The 24,371-nt window shown below is 41.3% G+C and overlaps 2 protein-coding genes across 4 annotated transcripts in view; one reads left to right on the forward strand and one right to left on the reverse strand.

The window, feature by feature from the left end:
- The window catches only part of LOC127576650 (metal transporter CNNM2-like), a 119,485-nt gene extending 103,847 nt beyond the window's left edge, over positions 1–15,638 (forward strand). For both annotated transcript variants that reach the window (XM_052027234.1, XM_052027232.1), the window contains 3 exons: positions 1,575–1,637; positions 8,980–9,158; positions 11,028–15,638. In XM_052027234.1, coding sequence (XP_051883194.1) covers positions 1,575–1,637; positions 8,980–9,158; positions 11,028–11,234 — 449 coding nt within the window. In that variant the 3' untranslated portion in view covers positions 11,235–15,638. The remainder of the gene's footprint in view (positions 1–1,574; positions 1,638–8,979; positions 9,159–11,027) is intronic.
- Positions 15,639–17,114: 1,476 nt separating this feature from the next.
- Positions 17,115–24,371, reverse strand: part of as3mt (arsenite methyltransferase) — a 30,678-nt gene continuing 23,421 nt past the window's right edge. Inside the window, exon 11 of one of the 2 annotated variants that reach the window (XM_052027235.1) lies at positions 17,115–18,501. In XM_052027235.1, the coding sequence (XP_051883195.1) occupies positions 18,412–18,501 (90 nt within the window). In that variant the 3' untranslated portion in view covers positions 17,115–18,411. The remainder of the gene's footprint in view (positions 18,502–24,371) is intronic. The other variant, XM_052027236.1, reaches the window with a different exon arrangement.

Raw genomic sequence — 24,371 nt, forward strand, 5'->3', positions numbered from 1 at the left:
TAATTTTCCTGCCCCCCCACCCCCCAAAATGTTCTACGTGCGTCATTATGTAGTTTTTTTTTCAGAAGTTGATTGGGACTTTGGAGCTATTTCAATATCGCCTGTTCTACACTTGTGACAAAATTGAATTTCATATTTTTAGTTAACTGGCTAAACTGAAATGCAACCTCTATTCAGTTTATTTATTTATAATTTTTGGGGGAGCTTAGCATTGGTGGGGTATCGGTGAGTAAGTGCCTCTTAACAGCACTATGATGACACCTTCTATCCCTTTCCTGACAACTGAGGGTAGAATGATTGGGCAGTAATTAACCCAGTTGGATTTATCCATCTTTTTGTGACCAGGATGTATTTAAAAATAAAATCATCTAGAAAACCTTGAGTATAAACTACAGGCCATTAAAAAGGCTGACCTAGGCAATTTCTATTGAATGCATTTTTTTCCAGAGCTTTAGTTACACATCTGTTCAATTTTAGAAGGAATTTCAGAACCTGCAGTGTAATTATTTAAAATTAAACTCCAGTGCAGTTTTTCTCAGATGTTTGAATTTAACAGAACTGTCAAAGTTCAAAATACTGATTGCAAAAGATTGATTTTTTTTTTCCTTCCCTTCACTATTATCGCAAAGATTGGATGTTTATAAATAGCGAACCTGAATCGTGGCAGATATTCAAGATCTCAAAACATTCCAGACCAATTTCCAATAATTGTCAGTGCACTTTGGTTCCACACTGTGTATAACGAAAATAAAAGAAAATCCTTGTCAGTGACATCTTTTGCAACGGAGGATTTTGTTATGATTTTCTAATTCAATATTTTAGTTTATTTATTCTTCCTTTTAGTGTTTTGTGATTTCCCAGGCCTCAGTAATTAAAAAAAAAACTGCCTCTGACCCAGTTTTAAAACAAATAAAATCTTCACAGTTTTGGAAAGTTGTCAGAAAGCATGTTAAATTGACAAAGTCCAAACCTAGATGAAGTGGAAGCTGCAGAATTAAACTGAGACATCACCTAGGTAGTATTAAGCATCTTGGACCAGAATAATTCAGATGCTATTCTCAACTCACCTGGCTGAACTCGGATGGGAATAGATATGCTGCTGAAACTCTCAAGAATATATGTGATGGATTGATTGCAAAGCCACCCACAGTGGAGAGAATGTTGATGCTCGCTGCCTGAGTTTGTGTGTGAATCTTGCCAGTTGACTGAAGTTTAAAAGCATGGCTGTGAAACAGTGCCCTATCAAAGAATCATCAGCTCAGAAATGGAAGGAAGAAAAGTAGATTTTTTTTAAGAGGTCATGCATTTATTCTCTTGGTTGGGCATTTGGGTAAAAGATGGGCATTTAATATTTGCTCTGAAACATTCCAAGAGTCTGTAGGACTTGTGATTGAAGTTTGCTGAGGCAATATATCCTGTATTATGCTTAATCTTTGATTTATTGATGTTGCCTTTGTGTACAATCCATTTATTGGACTTCTGTTGCTTTAATTATTATACATAAGATGTGTGAGGTCTCATATTTTCCAATATTAATTTTTATTTTTCTCTCTTTCATTCCATTTCCACTGTAGTTCCCTTGTCTCTGTCTCGTACTTTTGCTGTCAGCAGAACAGAATCATTGGCTGGTTCACCAGGTAAATTTGCACAAATTAATTCGAGCTCTTGTCTGTTAAAGTTGCAGTTTGCAAACAAATCAGAGATGTTCATCCCATGTCAAACTGAAACCTTCACAGTACATGTAAGATCTTGTTGGAGCACTTTTCTAGCATAAAGAAACCTAAACTCGTTCAATCACATATAGAATTCTCAGCCATGGATGAAATTTTCAGTTCTTACAATTACAACACTATAATTTGTCCATGTTTCATTTGATCAAAGCGTGTACGGTAGATCTGGAGTAATGGCTACTCTGGAAGGAAATGGCAGCCATGAAACTGAAGGATTTCTAATAATGTTCTAAATCATATTTGTGGAAGTCGCCCTGAGGAAGAATGGAACTAGCAGGACCCAGTCATTTAGATCACAGCATATACATAGCAAAGCACTATTTTAGCAAGACATGTACTCTTGTAGCTGTGCCATCGATGTGGTAACACAACTAATGATCGGACAATGTGACTGTGAATATTTAATGATTATGATAGTAAAGTAGGCTTATGTTGAGATTATTTCCTCTAAGTAACTGTTTTTTATGTCTTGGTGTGGTTCTCCTAAATGTTTACATAACCTGTTGAAATCTCTGAGCTCTTTTAATTCTGGTATCTTGCACATTGCCAGTTTTCAGTTTTCTGCTCTATGTCCTCAAGTTACTGTTAGGGAGGCTATATAGTACTGCTACCAGTGACTTCCTACCCTAACTATTTCTTATATCTACCTAAACTGATTCTGCATCTTGAGCTGGAGCCAAGATCATTCCTCACCAATGCACTGAATTTGTCCTTTTTAACAAACATACCCCCACTTCCTTTTTCTTTCTCCCTAAACTTACAAAATATCAAATACCTCTTGAAAATTCAGTTATTGCCTTTAATGTAACCCTTCCTTTTTTTTCTTATATTGAATCTATTTGATGGTGCGCTCCTCTGCTTGTACTCTCAATACCTTCCTGATATGCTCTTGTTATTTAATATGAATGGCTCAGGCAACTCCATTCCCCCACTTCCCTATAACCTGCTCTTTCAAACATGCCCATTTATACCTACTGATTCTTCTACCACCCAGCTACACTAGGGGCAATATATACTTAACCTAACAACCAGCACATCTTGGGATGTGTGAGGAAACCGAAGCATTAGAGGAAACCCACATTGTAACACAGAACATGAATACTCCTCACAGTACCTGAGGCTAAAATCCAATCCAGATCGCTGCGAGACAGTTGCACTAGCTGCAGTGCCACTGCCACTAGTTGTTACCTCTGTTATTGCTCTGTACTATTGCTTTCTTCTTTCTCTTTGCCTCCCTAAATAACCCATTCACCGGCTTAGCTTTTCCCCCTCTGATTCCACCTTTGGGTTCCCAAAGAGTCTTACAGCACAGAAACGGGCTTTTGGCTCATTGTTTCCATTTCCAAGCCATAATGTATTCACTTATACTAATCCCATATTCCAGCACTTGCTCATAGCCTTGATGATTCGAGCGCTTGTCTAAATACTTCATAAATATTGTGAGAATCACTGCCTCCACTAACACCTCAGGCTGTGCTTCACAGATTCCAACCACCCTCTCAATGAAAAAAGTTCTTCCTCAAATCCCCTCTAAAGCTCCCACCACTAGCCTCTAGTTTTAGGCAGCTCTGCTATGGGGAATTTTCTCACTGCCTCACCCCTCAATCAGCCTCTTCTGCTCAAGGAAATAAAATCCAGCCAGTCCTGTCTCCTCATAACTGAAATGTTGTCCCAGGTAACATCCTGGTGAGTCTCCTCTGCACCCTGTCAAGTGCAAAGTTATCTTCTGTGAAGACCAGAACTGCATGCAGTACTACAGCTGTGGCCTGACTAATGCTTTATAAAGTTATCCCATAACCTCACTGCACTTAAATTCTCTGCAGGGTCCTGACCAGACTATTTCTCCACGCCCCCCCCCCCCCATAGATGCCTCTTGATCTGCTAAGTTTCTCCGGCAGATTGTGTGTTGCTTCAGATTCCAGGATCTGCAGTCTCTTGTGTCTTAAGTTCTATGCCTTAGCGAATGATGGCAAGTATCCCTTATGCTTTCTTCACCAGCATATCTACCTGTGCTACCACCTTCTGGGATCCTTGGACTTGTACACCAATGTCACTCTGTTGCTCTGTACTCCATACGGCATTACTATTCATTGTGTGCCATTCATCCACCTGCCACACCTACTAAATGTTTAATGAAAGTATCCAGAGGGTAGAAATTTATCCCTTTGCATTTTTAGCAGTTCAGCAATATCCATAATTCTTTCGATGTGAGGAATGTTCTTACAGGCTATTTTACTGGAAAGATTCAAATTAGTGTAACTGATACCATAAACAATGGCATCCATACACTATTGCCTTTCTATCTGATGGTTTTGTTTCTGCCTTCTCATATGAAGGTGCTTTATCTATCGATTTTTAGTGATTACTTCTCTATATTAAGTGTAGATTGTATTACATGCTCTTCATGGGAAGGGTTGTTGGAAGCCGGTGGGTTCTGTATTTCTCAGGGACACATGGTGACTGCTAAAAGCTTGGATGGACTCTTGCAGAACTCAGGGCAAGCCAGTAGGCCATCATGTCCAAATCTTCATTTTCTCTTCACTCTTGTGGTTCTGAAATAGGATGAAATCCACTAGCTTTTCTATGGAAATACTGGAAATGCCTGAAATTGTTATGACAAGTCCTTTGTCTGAGAATTTTAACATAATGTATACATATTAAGTTTACTCATGGAAAATTAAGTTGTGCATTTCCAGATTATTTTGGAAGATTGTGACTGGAATTTGACATAGGATGACATGCAGAAAAGTTGGACCATATATGGGATGGAAAGACTTTGTTTTCCATCCTATAATAGCATTTGTGTTCACATCACCAGATTCAGATTCTTCACTGTATTAACCCCTGCAATGCTAGCAGTTTCAAAAAAATGCTTTGTGCATCCGTAAGATTTCAGGGAGCACCTCTTTAACAAAAAATTATTAATAATGTTGAACCATGGTTTTTCTTCCTGTTTTATTAACAATCTCCTTCACTGGCCTACTTCTGTTCTTGCTCTCACCCCTGCCTTTAGCCTTTTCCTTCTTATTAAGACATCCTAGTCTTGTACTCTTAACATTCTTGCAATAATGGCTGACATGCCATTTGCCCGCCATCTTACTTGTACCAGCAATGTACCTTTGTGCATTTCATGAACCGACAGACAGTATTTAATGATTTCTCATGGTTTAAAGAACTGAAGTAGTTTTGAGTTGGAGCTATTTTATCTTATTATCAGCAAAGTCCATTTAGTATATAAAATATCTCAAAAAGAATTGATTTTACTTTACTCACCTGTTCAAAATGCCCTTTGTCCAAATGTCTTGTATATCTACAGGCTGTTATTGGAGGTGGACCTCCATTCTATGTGAAAGAAAAATACTTCTGGAGATGTTTAGGAGCAATTGTGCTATCCAGCTTAAACAAAATAGGCCGTAGAATTGTTCAGTACAATAAACTTGTGCTTCGGGCTTACTAATTCAAATGATGAAAACTGGGCATTAAAAAGGTTTTCAAAACTATTATGGATTATTGTTTAGTTTCTGAATTTACAGATGGCATTAGTGAATGTTTAAGTCAGAACAATTTCCTGAACTGGGTCAAACTATAAAAACAGGGAAAGATTTTTTATGTTTTGGGTGGTGCACTTAGTCTCTGAATTCTTACAGGATGCTGTGCTTCATGATAACGCACAAGAGTTTAAGGTTCACCTGATATTTTTCACATGACCTCATACACAAGTGACCATAATTTAATTTTCCAAGTCCTAGATTGTTACAGTTGCATTCCTGAGATTTTCAGGATCCCTGACTTAAGAATATGGGGTGACCTTCATTTTGCTGCATTGTTTATTCATTAGAAAATATCCAGTGATGAATTTCAAATACCTTTCCTCACTCCTTATATGGATGACAATGAAATATATTCAACATCGAAGTTCCAGTAATTGTTTCCTTTATATTTTATTCCATAGAACCAATTAAAATGATGTTATATTTAAATCCACAACAAATAATAAATGGATGATTACTCATTAATTTGATATCACATGGAGCCTGTTTTGTTAAGCACTAAGCAATTGATGTATAAGATCATATTGAGATGTTGTCTGGAGAACAGGGAATAGTGAGTAGGGATAAAGGGAACATAGTCCGCCGTGGAAAAATATTTCTCATTGTCCTTACTGGGTTCTGGTCTTTGACCTGGGCCTCTTTGTTTCTCCTGATCTATTACCTTTAATTTTTAAATTGTATTTTTGCTCATAAATTGATGTAAAAATATATCTACAGAGCTGTGATATAGTTTGCACACAGTGCCACTAGTGGAAGGAATAAGCTATTGTTGACCTTGACCTTGGGGGAAAGTGCCAAATTGGGGGAAGGCACTGGGGAGTATTAGGCAGGAACTGGGGAGAGTAGACTGGGAGCGGCTGTTATTGGGAATTCCACATCTGACGGAGTAGTTTAAAGGCCAGCTGGTCAGAATTCAGGTACAACATGTTCCAGTGAGGAAGAAAGACAAGGATGGCAAGGTTCGAAAACCTTGGATGATGACAGCCGTTGCAGGTTTACACAAATGAAAAAGGAAGCATATGAAGTCATAGAGTAATACAGCATGGAAATAGGCCCTTCGGCCCAATATGGTTTTACTCTGTGGAGAGAAGGAGGATGAGAGGTGACTTGATAGAGGTGTACAAGATGATAAGAGGCATAGATCGAGTGGGCAGTCAGAGACTTTTTCCCAGGGCAAAAACAGCTAACATGAGGGGGCATAATTTTAAGGTGATTGGAGGAAGGTATAAGGGGGATGTCAGAGAGAGGTTTTTTTACACAGAGAGTGGTGGGTGCGTGGAACGCACTGCCGGCAGAGGTTGTGGGGGCAGATACATTAGGGATATTTAAGAGACTCTTAGATAGACACTTGAATGATAGAAAAATGGAGAGCTATGTGCGAGGGAAGGGTTAGATAGATCTTGGAGCAGCATAAAATGTCAGCACAACACTGGGCTGAAGGGCCTGTACTGTCCTGTAGTGTTCTATGGCATGCTGACCACGGTGCCCACCAAGCTGGTTCTATTTGGCCCATATCCCTCTAAACCCCTCCTATCCATGTACTTATCCAAATGTCTTTTAAATGTTACTATTGTACCTGCCTCAACCACTTCTGGCAGCTCATTCCTTACACGCACCACCCTCTGCGTGAAGAAGTTGCCTCTCTCGGGTCCCTTTTAAATCTTTCACCTCTCACCTTAAACCTATGCCCTCTAGTTTTTAGTTCCCCTTCCCTAGGAAAAAGACTATGTGCGTTCACCCTATCCATGATTTTATACATCTATATAAGGTCACCCCTCAATCTCCTAAGTTTCAAGGAAAAAAGACCTCGCCTGGCCAACTTCTCCCTATAACTCAGGCCCTCAAGGCCCATATGTAAGGTTTAGCAAGCTGAACTTAAACAGGGAAGCAGTAGGGCTGAAAAGGGCAATGAGATCATCTTGGCAAGTCGGATTAAGGGAAATCCCAAGGCATTGTATACATACACTAAAAACAGGATAGCTAGGGAAGGGGTTGGACTACCTCAGGGACAAAGGAGGGAATTAATGCCTGGAAGTGGGCAAGGTACTAAAGGAGTATTTCTCATTGGTATTCACCAAGGAGAAGGACAAGGAGGATAATGAGATCAAGATTCTAGGGCATGTTGACATCAAGAAGAAGGTGGTGTTGGGTCTCTTGAAGAACATTAAGCTGGATATGTCCCCAGGGCCAGATGGGATCTATCCCAGGTTATTGAGGAGCTTGAAGACTTCAGATGCTGGAATCTGGAACCACAAACAATTTGCTGGAAGAACTCAGCGGGTTAAGCAGCATCTGGGGGGTGGGGGGGGGGGGGGGGGGGGAAGGTGGAATTATTAATTCCTTTCTCCCACGATCTTTATATCCTCTTTAACCACAGGGGAGGTCCCAGGGGACCAGAGAATAGCCAATGTTGTTCATTTGTTTAAGAAGGGCATTAGGGATAATCCAACAAATTATAGGTTGGTGAGCCTCACATCAGTGGTAGGGAAATTATTGGAGACAGGATTTACTTACATTTGGAAAAGCATGGACTTACTAGGGATAGTCATTTGACAAGGTCTCTCATGTTAGGCTGATCCAAAAGATTAAGGCACATGGGATCCACGGTGACTTGGTAGATTGGATTTAAAGTTGACGTGGCCATAGAAAACAGAATGTTGTGGTGGAGGGGTGTTATTCTGACTGGAGGTCTGTGACCAGTGGTGCTCCACAGGAATCAGTGTTGAGACCTGTGTTTGTTATGTATATAGTATATTTAAACAATTTGGTTGAAAATGTAGGTGGTCTCATCGGTTTATAGACAATGCAAAAATTGGTGGAGTTGTGGATGGTGAGAAAGGTTGTCAAAGGATACAGCTGGATATAGATCGGTTGGAAACATGGATCAAGAAATGGCAGATGGAGTTTAATCAGACAATCATGAGATGTTGCACTTTGGGAGGTCAAATGTAAGAGAAAAGTATACAGTAAATGACTGGACCCTTAGGGGCATTGATGTGCAGAGAGATCTGGGAGTACAAGTCCATAGCTGCTTGAAAGTGAAACACAAGTAGATAGGGTGGTAAAGGAGTACAGCATGCTTTCCTTCATTGGTCAGGTATAAACTTTGGTTAGGCTGCATTTGGAGTATTATGAACCCATAGCTCTGGTCGTCACATTACAGAAAGGATGTGGATGCTTTGGAGACGGTGCAGTAGTGGTTCATCAGGATGTTGCCTGGGATTAGAGAGTATTAGCTGTAAGGAGAGGTTGGACAAACTTGGTTTGTGTTCCTCTGGAACTTTGGAGGTTGAGAAATGTCCTGCTAGAAGTACATAAAATTATGAGGGGCATAGATAGGATAGATGGAGTCTTTTTCCCAGGGTGGAAATGTCAAATATTGGATGGCATAGCCTGAAGGTGAAAGGGGAAAAGTTTAAAGAGATTTATGAGACAAGTTTTTTTTTACAAAGTGGTAGTGCTTAGAACGTGCTGCCAGGGGAGGTTGTGGAAGCAGATACAAAAGCAACATTTAAGAGGCATTTAGACAGGCACAGGAAGTCTGTCAAGGTTGATCCTGTTACTAAAGGGAAAGCTCATAGTAGACTCTCAAAGATCAGAAATGCTAGAATCAAGATCCCATAAACGCTGAATAACCGTACATGTCAAAGATAGTGGTAGCCGCTTCCACTTTTCAGTCTTGCTTCCTCTTTGTTTAGATAATCGGTCTCCACCTCGAACATGCGGCTTAAACCATTCTGATTCATTGAACCGGGGCGATCGGATTGATTCAATAGCATCACAGATGGGGAGTAACAACAGTCAACTAAATTCATTGCTGCAAATGTATGTTCCAGACTATTCAGTGCGTGCTCTGACTGACCTACAGTTTGTAAAGGTGAGGCTGGATACTGTTATGCTTTTAATGCTGTTTTATGAAAAATGCACAATAACAAAATCAAAAGGTCTTCTTACATCTTACAGTTCAAGTTCTGTTTTCGCAGAACTTTGTTATGCTCTCCTCAGACTAGTTGCTCAGTTCAGTACTGTTCATTTAACAAAGTGGACACTCTATTTGAACCTAGAGCTTTACCTGGTTTGCTTCTGTGTCACACTACTACACAGGCATGATGTTTTCTTTAGCTGATCAGATCCAACAGCTACTTTTGGAGACCAAAACTGTTGTTTGATTCACGAAGCCTTCATTGAATTCTTAAATTAATTGTCCTATGGGTTTAACAAAATCTGATTGCACAATAAAAAGGCACCAAAGGTTGATGCTTTAAAGTTGTTAGCCAATATAAATACAATTTTGGAAGCATTAAAAATATTAATCAAATTGAAATCTGTGATGTCTAGATTAGCATAAAAGTTAGAATATAGCTAAGCTTGAAAAATCATGTCTTAGCTTCCAAAATGCATTTGAACAAAATGGTAAAAAAAATGTTCCAAAAACTTAGAAATTAATTTGTTAAACTGTGGGATTTTTTATATTTCAGGCTTTGTCAAATAATTATTTTTCTGCCTTTCACAGAGACTAATCCCTATAATCATGTCTGCATTACCTATAAATTTGGGTAAAAACCAGACCCATTTATTAAACTTGGGTTTTACACCCACGTCACTTCAAAGGAAGATTGACAATACTTACGCCAGACACAAACTAAAGTGAGGGAGATTTAATTAATTAACACTCTCCAGAGTCTGAAGTCTCAATATTTTTGAGATTGATATTTTTCATAGTCTGGTTTGAGTCAGATTAATATTTTTCTTCTAGTCCAGCCCTATAATCGGAATTTAGATTTTTTAGAAAGTGTTACCTCCACTGTATTTTGCATTTTAAAGAACCATTCAGTTCCTCCATTTATTTCTATTTGGCAAAGGAAAATGAGGTGGAGGAGCATGGTTTCGGTCCTCAGGATTTAGGGGAGGAAACTGAGAAGGGATGAAAGGAAGTTGATAAGCTTGGAAGCAGGATCCTGGCAAGAACTTTGGCCTTCATTCCTGACCTTGCCCATTCAGTCAAAATGCACTTTGTTATCAGTTCACATCGTCAGTGTCGTCAGTAGTTTATATATGTATAATTTAGTCTGAATGAGGTACAATATGCACTTTTTATATTTATTCTGCGACCTTTGAGCAGGAAAAAGCAATTCTAGGGTTTCTCAAACAATAAACTGCTGCAGCAATTTTTTTTAAAAAATGATCTTCAGACATTTTGGAGACTAAATGCCTGGTTCCCTTTATCTCTGTGACTATTAACTTTTCAAATTCAAATAAAGGTTGTTTGAGGTTAAACTTTCAACAGCTAAAATCAACTTTTCTGAAGTGTTGGGACTACTTGTACCATTGTAATTTTGATCAAAGCTGCAAGGAGGAAAAAGTACTTTAAAATAACAAGCCAAAATGTAGCTTGTGTCACTTTTAATATTTCTCTGGAATTGGGAAAATCCCCATTCAAGTAATAAGTCCTTCAACCCCTAAGCAGCATCATAATTGTTTCCTGTGCTACTTAAACGAGAATTTGATTTTTCTTAATTCACCTGGTTTATACTTTAAATTGTTAAAGCCTGTTCATACAGACTTCTAACCTTTAGAGCATTCAGTTTTAAAACAATGGATGGGAGTTATAATTTCGCTAGCAATTATTGAAATATCCTCCCAAGAATATACTTTAAGTGAAGAAAAGTTGTATCTTTAAAATATAAATATTGAATGTATTTAAACACATATTCAGATCTGTTTTACATTTCTTTCCACTTTATAGATTACAAGACAGCATTATCAGAATGCCCTGATGGCATCCATAATGGATAAAACACCACAGTCATCAGACAGTGAAAACACTAAGATCGAATTGACTTTAAATGAGATGCACGATCACTTACCCGATGAAACAGCAAACCTACTAAATGAGCAGAATTGTGTGACTCACAAGTCGAATCATAGCATGCACAATGAAGGCAAAATATAGAATAGCGACAGAGCTGCTCACTTGCTTACTTTTCAGAGAACTGCTGTATTGTGTATGCAGGCACATACAAGCACACATGTCCACTGTCATGAGACCAAAGAGATGTGCCTCGGCACAAGAAGGTGAACAAAGAATGACAGAGGTGGTTGAGTTGAACACTAAACAACTGCCAAGATTTCAGACAGATCCTCTGCACACTGGTGGCTTGTTATCCTTCTTGATTTTCATGTTTTCTTTTGTTTTCCTTGCACAAGAGGAGAATGGTAAAATGTTGGAAAAGTAGTATAAGCGCCACATTCTGGCTGAGAAGAGAAATGTGTATTTTTTTAACGACAACCTATTGAGATTAACTGTGAGATTGTAAAATTTGTTTTAAATTATGGCGTGTGATTTGAGATGGTCATTGAAGGTGAATCTTCAAAATTTTGAAAATGCGTCCATTTCTCCAGCTTAATTTAGTAGGTGTTTGACGTTTTAAGCACCCATTGCATTAAATAGGATGTTGTTGCATATTTTATCCCAAAAGAATTGGGGTTGCTGGGCATTTAAATTGTAACTTGAATATGGAAACTTGATTCCACATTTGCACAAAACGTCATTGACTTAATTGATTTCAACACTTGTATGCAAACTGTGAATAACACTCCAATATATATGGACTCTAGAACTCCTTTGGAAGATATAGTCATGTCTACATAGCAGGTAAATATGCCAAATCCACCAATGGACGAATGTAAAAAAAGGTTTTTCACAATTGAGAAACGCAGCTGTAATTGTAAGTGTTCTTATGGCAGATAGACTATCACTACATATTGTTTAATCAATCAACTTTGCAAGTAAATTGCAGTTTGTATTATATTGTACAAAACTGACTCTGAGGTGAAGTATTCTGACTACAGTATTCATAACTATGTATATATTAAGCACAAAAAAATCTATGGATGAAGTGTAAGTTTCATAAGATTGTCAGTTAAATGACATTTATAATTAACAATGGTAAAGACTTTGTAGATTTACAGACTATTTATTTTGTATATGATTTATTTGTATATTTTGTGATTTCATTGTGTGTTTTGTTTATTCTGATTCTATCATTCCATTTGGTTAAAATGGTTTTATTCTAAATGGTTTTTCATTCCACTTTGTCCTTTGTGTTATTTCTCAATTCAGTATGAATTACGGTTTTGTTCTTATCGAGTGCCTCTTCACTCTTTCTGTCTTGGATTCCTTTGAGCAGATGCAACCTGGTGCAATCATTAATGGGGCTAATTATGGAAATGGAAAAAGACTAACGTGGCCTGGAGTTGGTTAATGGAGCTTCTCATTTTATACTTCAAAAGTGAATAACTTTAATAAAGAAATGATTCATAATTAAATGGGCACTGATTTATTATCAGGACATGCTTAGGACCAAGCAGTTCTTCATCCAGGATAGCAAATAAACAAAGCAATATTGACACTTCCAGATATCCATCAACAACAGTGGACTATAGAAAGATTCAAGATTTTTCTTTAAGTCCTTGGGCTGATGTGCTTGGTAAATTTAACCCAACTTGGGCAAAACATGATAGGCAAACTGTTAGAATCACCGGGCATTACTATCTAGACATTTTTAGGTGGCTGAGGTCCCTGACAAGCAGACAAGCACTCCATGAATTTGTTGGGATCTAGTGGCATTTACAGGGCAAGGTGTCTCACTCTGAAAACATAGTGAGAGGCTGGGGGAATTGGAAGGATATCCCAAGTCCAGATAAGAAAATGTGAGGGGAATAGGTGCCAGTAACAGAACCCACATTCCATCAATGTGAATAGAAGATCTGAAATGGCCACAAGGTCTTCCTGCTTGACCATCCTTTCAGTGGATGATTCCTGGATCCCTAGGCAATAAAGACTCGTCCTCTAATGGGCCTATTCGAGGGATAGTTATTGAGCGTAAAGTGCTAGAAGGCATCTGTTACTCAGTAGGGGCAATACCTTTCATCAGCATTGTGAGGAAGCAAAACTCAACATGATCACTAACTTGTTGGTTTGTAAGGGAAATCTGTTCAAAAAAAAGCCCAAGTTGTCTGCCCTTCCTCCCGGGCAGTGGATATCACCATATTTATATTCCACTCATTCTGGGTAACCTTTCTTCAGAGGAACAACTTCATTTCTAAGGATTTTGTTCATTTTTTTTCTTGGATCTTTATCAATCTTTTCTGTAAAAACACCTGCAAAAATGAATTACTCAAGTTTAACGACTCAAGGAATGGGTTTGGATTGTAAATCTGGTATTGGTTTGATACCCAACAATTGTTGATGAACAATATCCTTGACAATGAAATATCAGCAACTAATGATGTGGTCAGTCTAGGGAAACTGAGACTGCAGAAAGTGTTAAAGAGGGGTTCAAAATTATAAAAGGATTTTGATGAGAAAATAAAGAGAAGCTTATTCATTACTAAGAGTTTTGTAATTACAGGAATTGGGTAATTGGAAAACTACCCAATGGGACCAAAAGGTAGACTGGATTGTTTTGCATTATGACCTATTGTTATACTTGAAGGAACCAAAGCCGTTTGAATTAAGTGATCTGCCAATGCCTTTCACTCTTCATTTCTTTAACCTTACTTGACCAAAGTCAGCTGGCACTGGAGTGCTTGTAAATCTGTCAAATGTATGAAAATGGACCAAAGGCTCTGTTTATTGAGAGTGCTTGTAAATGGGACCTTTGGTAAAATGTGTACTACTCACAAGTAAAGACAATTAAACTGATGAATGAGGTTGTGCTGGGTGCAACTAATTCTTACACTTAAATGTTGGGTGTGCTCTGCTTCTCCTGGTGCTTGGGACTCAGCTACCCAGCAAGCACTCTCCTCCAGGAGCTTCCCTGACCTGTCTGGAACACCATTCAACTGTTGAGTCTTCCCTCGGTACAAAAGAAAGGTGTGACGTTGCTGTGTCTTTGTCTGATTGAGCGCATAGGGTTAATTTGGGGAGCATAAAGGAGTGAGAGTCAAAATAAAGGAATCAAAGGCTATGGGTTAGTACAGGAAAGTAATGCTGAATTAAAGATCAGCCATGATCTCATTGCATGCCAGAGAAATCACAAGGGGCTGAATGGCTTGGTCCTGTCTCTTTGAGCGCAGGCTGATGTGTGAGATGCTGCAGCAGAGTGCAATTGGAATGAGTGGAGCAGTCCCTGCTCTGAAATGGCTCTAACACCACCAGCTCGGTGCTTTCTCCTCCTCTCCTCCAACCATGGGTTCCCGACCCTTTGTTGCGAGTCCTGTAACCAGTGTCTGGCCCAGCAGAATCACTGTTGTTGAAAGCGTTGGTGCTGTATGCAAGAGATAGATCTGAGCCCTCCGCCTTTCTCCCTCTCCTCCTCGCCCCTTGCATCTTTCTCTCAGTCCTCAGTCTGCCTCTGAACTTGAAAATTACTGTGAAGTATTTCAATGCTATTGCTTTGAATGATGAAAGTTTTGAGATATTTGGGAACAAAAGCGGCTTCCAGTCAGATTCCTATGTTGTGGGATTGAGTGTCACCTTCACAGAGTGGTTGAATAAAGATGTATAGCATGAGAGGTGGACTACCTTTCGTGGATGGCAACTGTTTGACAGTGTTGACTGAACAATGGCTGACTTCCAAATCGTCAAATGCCAGGCAGGATGAAAAGTAAAGGTTCTGTACGAAATCCGAGCCTTCCCAACCCACACCCATCCTCCCCACAGAGTGCAGCAGGAAGGGAATGTGAGCCCTCGTTCTGGTCACCTATATGTACAATTTTTCACTGAGCAGTCATCGTTGGGTCTGTGAGTGGAATGATTGAAAACCTGCACTAATCTGTAAAAAGTACAAATCAAACCCTGCACTGTTGTAATTTTTTGTAGAATAGAAAACCTTGTAACATTTTGTATTGGACTGTGATACAAATTACTAGAGTTGGACTCTATAATAAATATTCTAGGAGTGCATTAACACAAAAGAATCAGAGTGGAATTGCACTGTGTGATCAATGTTCCTTTGGCAGTGCCTTCTTCGTTATGAAAGCAGATAGTGCAAGGATACCACTGTATAGCGACTGCCTTCCAGGGTGGAATCAGACTGCAATAAATATTCCCTTGTACAATGCTTTTCAAAGTGTGGAGTCAATATAGTGAATGTATGTCCCTCTTTGTACAATGATTCTCCCGGGTAGGGTCAGATCGTGTAATAAAACTCCTGCACAGTGCATCTCAGCCTTAACATCACATTGTGGTTATGGGATGGAGAGAGGGAGAGAATGAGGGATTTCTTTGAGGATATATTTAGTCGAATGGATGAGGGAGAAACCAATCCCCTCTCTCTATGGTATTGATCTGTGTAACCCTGTTATCAGGTGCGTCATAGGGGTACACCTGCTTTGTAACAATCTAACGGCAGCTGGAAGAGGTGTTGCAGGAGCTTGAAGACAGAATTTGTCTATAACCGTTCTACCTTGCATACCTTTTCAATGTATAGGTGTGTGCCTTAATGCATCTGTGAAGGCATCACAGCCCCTTAACCCTCTCACTCCCTCTAATACCATCTTAAGCATCCAGCCTCTTCACTGCACCACAGCTGCAGTGTGTACCATCTTTGAACTGAACCTTAGTTGAGACCACCTTTGGAACACCATTCTACCTTCCAGTCCCCATAATCCCAGCCTGGGCAGGATGACAGTTGAATTACCACTGTACTGGTCTCCCCACCACCAAGCCTTGGTGTGATCATTTTTGGCACTGTTATTTTCTGTACAACTGAGCCATGGTAAGACCATTCACTGTTCCCATCTCCAATGCTGACAGCACAACCGCCAGACTCACATTTCGAGGTCAAGAAGGAGCATGACTTTGGAGGGGAACAATGCGGCATGTCCCCAATGACCCTCAATGACCAAATTTTATAAATGTATCATAGAAGGCATCGTATCCAGATGCATCACAGTTTGATATGGCAACTACTCTGCTCAAGACCGCGAGAAATTGCAGAGAGTTGTGAACATAGCCCAGTCCATCATGCAACCACCTCCCCTCCATTGACTCCGTCTACACTTCCCGCTGCCTCGGGAAAGCAGCCAACATAATAAGACCCCACCCACCCCAGTCATTCTCACTTCTTCCCCCTCCCGTAGGGCAGAGGATACAAAAGCTTGAAAGCACAAACCACCTCTCAAGGACAGTTCATATCCCGCTGTTATCAGACTCTTGAACCGATCTCTCATATGCTAAAAGCTGAACTCTTGATCTGCCACTCTACCTCGTCGTGGCCCTTGCACGTTCTCTGTAACTGCAACACTATATTCTGCATTTTGTTCTTCTTTTACTTCCTCGATGTAATTATGAACGTCATGTTCTATCTGGATGGCACACAAAAGCTTTTCACTGTATCTCGGTACATGAGACAATAATAAACCAATAATAATGACATTTGGAATTTTGATCAGTGTTTTCGCTTCCACAACCACCGAACCTTGGTGTCACATTTTTGGAACACCATTCACCATTCCAGTCTCCCTGCCCCCAAACAGACAGTGCAGCACTGGTGAAAGTGAGAAAACATTGAGTACATGTTGCCAGATTTGGGATGATCCAAATATCAGGCAAGACTGAGCACAAAGCAGATTGTTTCCCATAAAAAAGGGGATTATTACATTGCACCTGCTGTGTGAATCTTGAACATGGGATGTACAAATGAGAAGCCAGGTGCCTTTGATTGCCACTTGGTCCAAGTCACACACTGTGCTGGATTGGGAATACACCGCCGTCCCTTCTTCATCACCAGGTCTAAATCCTGGAACTCCTCCCACATCACCACCACGGGAGCACCTTCACCATGCAAACTGCAACAGTTTAAGGTGGCAGCTTACCACCCCTTCTTAAAGGTGATCAGGGAGCAACCCTAAATCTTGGCCACACTCAAAATGCTTCAACACACAGCCCACTGATGGAATCACTGAGGCACAGAAATAAATGAAAAAATATCAGGAAGGGGAGAAAAGGTAAACTGAATTATTCACCTATACTCCTTCAACAGGTCGTCCCAGCAGTGAATTCCAGTTTTCAAGTCTCAGGTGTTCAGGAGAACAAGAGAGCCCTCTCACTAAACCTGATCACATTGCCATACAAAACCCAATAAAACCCTGACTACTGATACAAGAAGAAAAATGACCATTCGTGATTTGATTTTCCACTGAGATGATACACATTGTCACTTACTCAATGGTGTTTATTGCCTGGGGAAAGGGAAAGGTGTTTATTGCAGAGATTTCAGCTGTGAATCTTTATACCATTCATATCACATAAAAAAAGCAGAAGTTGGCCACAGAGCCTCGTGAGCCTGATCTACCATTCCATACCATACCATACCTTTACTCTCTCCACTCCCCACCCACCCCCATCCCACAGAGCAAGTGTCACACCACATGGAAGCACACTCTCCAGCCCACCAAATCCATGCCAAGCCTCCAGTACTCCACTAATCCCATTAACCAGCATTGTTCTGCAGCTTTCTATACCTTGAAGGTTCAAGTGCTCATCTAGACAGCCCCTGCTCTTGTCCCAAAAACTATCTTCCTCAGCCTTCTGTTGTAACCAGAATCCCAGCCAGCTTGAAGGCTTGGACGTTGAGCCAATACTCATTCGCCGTGACTTGGAGAAGAAGTGAGGTGTGATGTTGGTGCCAATTGCCAACTGCTCTCAGGATGCAGTCTCACTCAGCGATGAAGAGGATCCCTCCCCCCACACACCCCTTCAACTAGTTTAAAAAGCAAAATCACTTTCCGTCAATATTGCCCCCATGAGGTACGTGTGCTAGAGACGCTGGATCATTGCGAGCCGTGATCTTGTGACAGGCACACTCAGCGCAGGAACTCCTGGGAGTTTCCAAAACAGAGTCATTTAAAATGAAACACGAGCCCCGAGTTTAGCAGGACCAGCTGCAGGAGGTGATAACTGACCTCAGCATCCCTGCACTGAAGTGGTGGGAAGTGGGATAACTTAGCAATGTTCCTCAAAGGGGGATGGGGAAGGCAGCACGGTAGTGGGCAGGGTGGAGGAGCATTCAATTCTGACCCTCCTCAGGCCAACCTCACTTTTCCCTCCAATCATTTCTTGACATTATGTTTACTGATTATCGGAGCAAGCAGATCTCTTTCCTCCAATGCAGGGCGCTGATTCAGCAGCAACCTTTGCTCTGCACGGAGCACGCTGTGGAGCAGGATGGAATCCCTCCCTCTGACAGCCAGAAAGGATCAACAGCAGCACCCTAGAATGGACCAATTACAAGAACAATTAGTACCTCCGTAAGATGGCGCCTCTCCCTAACAAACAGATAACAGGAAGATAGATTTTGTTTTACATATTTATTTATCAGTCACATGTACATCAAAACAGTGAAATTCCTCTTTTTGCGTTACTAGAACGTGCTGGGGGCAGCCCACAAGTGTCGCCACGCTTCCGGCGCCAACATAGCACGCCCACAACTTCCTAACCCGTACGTCTTTGGGATGCGGGAGGAAACCGGAGCACCCGGAGGAAACCCACACAGACACGGGGAGAACGTACAAACTCCTTACAGACAGCAGCAGGAATTGAACCCGGGTCGCTGGCGCTGTAATAGCGTTACGCTAACCGCTACACAACCGTGCAGCACTGATGTAAAGCAAGAACATGTTTTTATGCAAGGCAGCTCAGGAAAGCCACAAGCATTTCACATTCAGCCGAGTCATTTTCTTTCTGATTACAAACCTCTGCACCAGTTTGGAATTCTTGCCACAGGTTGCGTAAATGCGAGTCATTCCTTTTACACAGTCAGTAGTCACAACTGATAGCTGACTGCTCTCATTTCGACAGGTCAACAATGCTTCAGGTGGATGCAAAAAATCCCAAGGTAGCTATTAAAGAACGTTGAAAAACACAATGATGCTGGAGGAACTCAGCAGGCCAGGCAGCATCCATGGAGAAAAGCTGGAGGTCAATGTTTCGGGTCAGGACCCTTCAGGATGTTTTTCATCTAGATTCCAGCATCTGCAGTCCTTTGTTTCTCTAATATTAGAGAATGTTACTGGAGTTATAAAATCTGTCACAGTTGAAAGTTCATCTCCTCCAACAATGGACCACTTGTACAAGACATTGATGAGGCTACACCTGGAGCGCTGTGTACTGCTTCGGTCACCCTGTTATAGGAAAGACGTCATGAAGCTGGAAGGAGTGCAAAGCTTTAGCAGAATGTTGCCAGGACTCGAGGGCCTGAGTTATAGGGAGAGGATGGGCAGGCTTGGACTTTATTCCTTGGAGCATAGGAAACTTGAGGGGTGACTTTGTAGCGGTGTATAAAATCAAGAGGGGCGTAGATAGGGTGAACGAATACAGTCAAAATGGTGCACTTTCACATCCATAAAATTTTCAGTGGGAAATTCAAGGTTCTGAAAGTACAGAATTCTTCTACGTACCCCAACAAGGCTGTGTAATGGGCATGTAATAGTTGTGCTGGCTCTGTAACATGTCTTCTGGGTGGTCTTTAGTGAAGGGAGAATGGTTGATAAGCACAAGTTTCCCGGTTCAGGAGAACACAAATGTCCACCGTGGAGATAACCGCTTCTTGAAGTTGAACTGCACTCAAAGACTTTTTGCCAATAAACATTTACTTACCAATATTTTCTAACCACTTGGGAAGAATGGTCAAGCTTGACCATATAGAGGAATATAAAATCATGAGGGGCAGAGATAGGGTGAATCTGCAGTCTTTTTTCCAGGCTTGGGAAATCAAGAACTAGAGGGCATCAGTTTAAGGTGAGAGGGGAGAGATTTAATAGGAACCTGAGGGGCAACTTTTTGACCCAGTGGTCAGTATGTGGAACGAGCTGCCAGAGGAAGTGGTTGAGACAGGTACACAACAACATTTCAAAGACACTTGGACAGGTACATGGATAGGAAAGGTTTAGAGGGATATGGGCCAAACTCAGGGAAATGGGACCAGCTTTGATGGGAATATTGGTCAGTATGGACCAGTTGGGCCAAAGGGCCTGTTTCCATGCTGTTCAACTCTTATGAATTTGCACCTATTTTTGCTGCAAAATTTGCTTCATTAACACACTTGTGGTAAGGTTCTTGATGGCTCGGGCATCTGAGGCCCGGAGAATGAATCTGTAGGGCCTGGGTGCAAACCTACCACAGCCGTTGGAAAAGTTGAATCCACTTTTAAAAAAAATGAAAATAAAAATCTGCATGCACCAGTGAAAGTGGCAATAAGGTCTTTGGAATATCATAAACAAATTTCATTGATAGTTCTACAGATGTACTGTTGAAAGTATCCTGACTGGTTGCACGATGGTCTGGTACAGCAATTCCAATGCACAGGAATGCCAAGAAGCTGCAGAGAGTAGTGGATTCAGCCCATACATCACAGGCACATCCCACCCTACCATCGGGAGTATCTACAGGAGGCGCTGCCTCAAGCAGGCAACACCCATCAAAAGATCTCCACCATCCAGGCCATGCATCTTCTCGGCAGCTATCATCGGGCAGGAGGTCAGAAGCCTGAAGTCCACCATCACGAGGTTCAAGAACAGCGAACTTCCCTTCAGCCATTTGGTTCTTGAAACCACCTGCACAACCCTAATCACTACCTCAGTACAGCAGCACCATGAACACTTTGCACTACAATGGACTTAGAGATCATAGATCGTATACAGCACGGAAACAGGCGCCTTCGGCCCAACTGGTCCATGCCGACCGACCAGGATGCCCAATCCAAGCCAGTCCCCATCTGCCAGCGATCGGGCCCATAACCTTCAAAACCTTTCCAACCCATGTACCTGTCCAACTGTCTTTTAAAAGTTGTCGTTGTACCTGCCTCAACAAATAAAAAGTTGTCCCTCAAGTTCCAATTAAATCTTTCCTCTCTCACCTTAAACCTATGCCCTCTAGTTCTTGATTCCCAACCTAGGAAAAAGACTGTGTGTATTCACCCCTCATGATTTCATACATATCTATAAGATCATCTCTCAGTCTCATATGCTCTAAGGAATAAGGTCCTAGCCTGTCCAACCTCTCTCTATAACTCAGTCCCTCAAGTACTAAAAGACTTTGCATTTTTTTTATTCTAGTTGTATTCTTTCTTGTATAATTTATGTTTTTCTTGTGAATGTTGTGAAAACGCTATGAGCCTGTGACGTTGCAAGTAATTTTTTCGTTGCACCTGTGCGTACATGTACTTGTACATATGACAATAAACTTGACTTTGACTTTGATTTTGATTTAGTAATGTCCTTTTTACTCATCAACCTCTCTGCTCTATAAACGACTCAATCTCAACCCTAATGGTTGACTCATTGAGAAGATATCTTTATTAGTCACATGTACATCGAAACACACAGTAAGATGCATCTTTTGCGTAGAGTGCTCTGGGGGCAGCTCACAAGTGTCGCCACGCTTCCGGCGCCAACATAGCATGCCCACAACTTCCTAACCTGTACGTCTTTGAAATATGGGAGGAAACCGGAGCACCCGGAGGAAACCCACGCAGACACGGGCAGAACGTACAAACAGTGGCAGGAATTGAACGCGGGTCACTGGCATTGTAATTGTGTTATGCTAACCGCTGCACTACTGTGCCTGCCCCTATGCTCTCAAGTGACTGAACTTGCCATTCCATTGCATCAGATAGCGGCAAGTTGTTCACGGGAAAGCCTCACAGTCACAAGTACAGGGCATTTGGGCAAGCATAAAAATCATTCTGACCTTACAGGCAAAGCCCATATCCAAGAAATTCAATTAAAAGAATCAGGAGGTTCACAAAAATTCCAACACAAATAATGGACATGTACAGATTTGGTCACCAACATGGTATCTCCATAGTGAGAGTCCACAAGGTGATAACGACACTTCAAAAGGGAGACGTAATGCAACAAATCCCGCAGTGTAAATTAATTACAGAATAAGTTTTGAAAATCTTGAACTCTTCTCAAGAACAAAGATCACTGGCCTGAAACCAGTGGTCACACTGAAGGTTTTTATATGCCAAAATGACCTCCACTTCAAAAATAACGAAGAGTGGATGAACTCACATTTCCCATATTATATATCATTTGCCATATTTTTGTCCACTTGCTCTTTTTGTTTACATTGCCTGTTACATCCTCCTCCTTAATCAAAACTCCACTTACTTCTGTATTCCCTGCCACCTTGGAAAGACAACACTCAAAGTAGAACCTGGAAATCGGATACTGAAAGGCCTGGATAGAGTGGACATGGAGAGGATGTTTCCATCAGCCTCAGAAATAAAGGGACGTCCCTTTAAATCTGAGATGAGGAGGAATTTCCTCAGCCAGAGGGTGGTGAATCTGTTGAATTCATTGTCACAGAGGGCTGTGGAGGCCAAGTCATGGAGTGTATTGGGCAGGCACAGTAGTGTAGCGGTTAGCGTAATGCTTTACAGCGCCAATGACCTGGGTTCAATTCCCACCGCCGTCTGTACGTTCTGCCCGTGTCTGCGTGGGTTTCCTCCGGGTGCTCCAGTTTCCTCCCATATTTCAAAGACGTACAGGTTAGGAAGTTGTGGGCATGCTATGTTGGCGTCAGAAGTGTGGCAACACTTGCGGGCTACCCCCAGAACACAACGCAAAAAGATGTATTTCACTGTGTGTTTTGATGTACATGTGACTAACAAAGGATATCTTATCTGCATTTAAGGCAGAGGTTGATAGGTTCTTGATTGGGAAGGGGAGTTAACAGTCACAGGGAAAAGGTGGGAGAATGGGGTTAAAAAAAAAACCAACCGGTCCTGATGAAGGGTCTCAGCATTTCCCTCCATGGATGCTGCCTGACCCGCTGAGTTCCTCCAGCATTTTGCGTGTTGCTTAAAAAAAAAAAGCCAGGATTGAATGGCGGAGCAGACTTGATGGGCTGAATGGCTTAATTCTGTTCCTATATTTTATGGAATGTGCAACCCTTTGTGTTGCCAATATTATGTTTTGGTCTAGGAAGATTGGAACACCATCCAAACTGACCTTGTTTCAGTTATGTGAGTCCACTCGTTAGAGAGGAGTAAGGTGTGACATTAGCAGTTAACGAAGCTCTGACGCTGCAGGCTTTGGTTTGCCAAAGTGAGCTTCAAAATAGTTAAGATACATCCATACCCTTCATGGGCTTTAAGTACTTCTGTTAGATACCCTCCTGTTCTCCAGAATAATCAGGGTTTCTCCAGTCTCTCAGACCTGGAATCTGGAATGGGAACACATTGTTCCAAGGGTGTTTCCGCCTAATGAATTTATCAATCAACTGTGTGCATTTTCTTCAACGAGACTCAGCGTAATTTTGTACATTGTTTTCCAACCCTGCACGAACTTGCACATCTACCCCACTAAATAAGGAACAAATGGTTTCTTGCTATTATTTCAAAAATAAGGTGAAAAGAACAAACTGCAGTGTGTGGCAAAACATCCTATGACTAGGGTTACAGTTTTGTCCAAAGACGTTAAGACCACAAGACAAAGGAGCAGAAGTCGGCCATTCAGCCCATCGAGTCTGCTCTGCTATTCTATCATGAGCTGATGCATTCTCCCATTTAGCCCCACTCCCCCGCCTTCTCACCATAACCTTTGATGCCCTGGCTACTCAGATACCTACCAATCTCTGCCTTAAATACAACTAATGACTTTGCCTCCACAGCCGCCCGTGGAAACACATTCCACAGATTTGCCACTCTCTGGCTAAAGAAATTTCTCCGCATCTCTGTTCTGAATGGGCGCCCTTCAATCCTGAAGTCGTGCCCTCTTGAACTAGACTCCCCTACCATGGGAAACAACTTTGCCACATCTACTCTGTCCAGGCCTTTTAACATTCAAAATGTTTCTATGAGGTCCCCCCTCATTCTTCTGAACTCCAAGGAGTACAGCCCAAGCATTAATAACAGTAACCGGATAAATAAATGGTAGTGTGTCTCGGGAATGTGACTGGACTAATAACAAAGGTCTGAATTAGTTCAAGTTTATAAATGCCCAGGGTATAAATGCCATGAAAATTAGCTTTTTGCAACAGCAGCACAGTGCATTACAAGACGAGCTTGTAATGTTCCAAGCATGTTTGGGATGAGTTTGCAAAGGCAAATTTAACAGAAATATACACAGGCTTCCT

The sequence above is a fragment of the Pristis pectinata genome, chromosome 12, assembly GCF_009764475.1.
Source record: "Pristis pectinata isolate sPriPec2 chromosome 12, sPriPec2.1.pri, whole genome shotgun sequence".
In the NCBI taxonomy this organism is placed as follows: Eukaryota; Metazoa; Chordata; class Chondrichthyes; order Rhinopristiformes; family Pristidae; genus Pristis; species Pristis pectinata.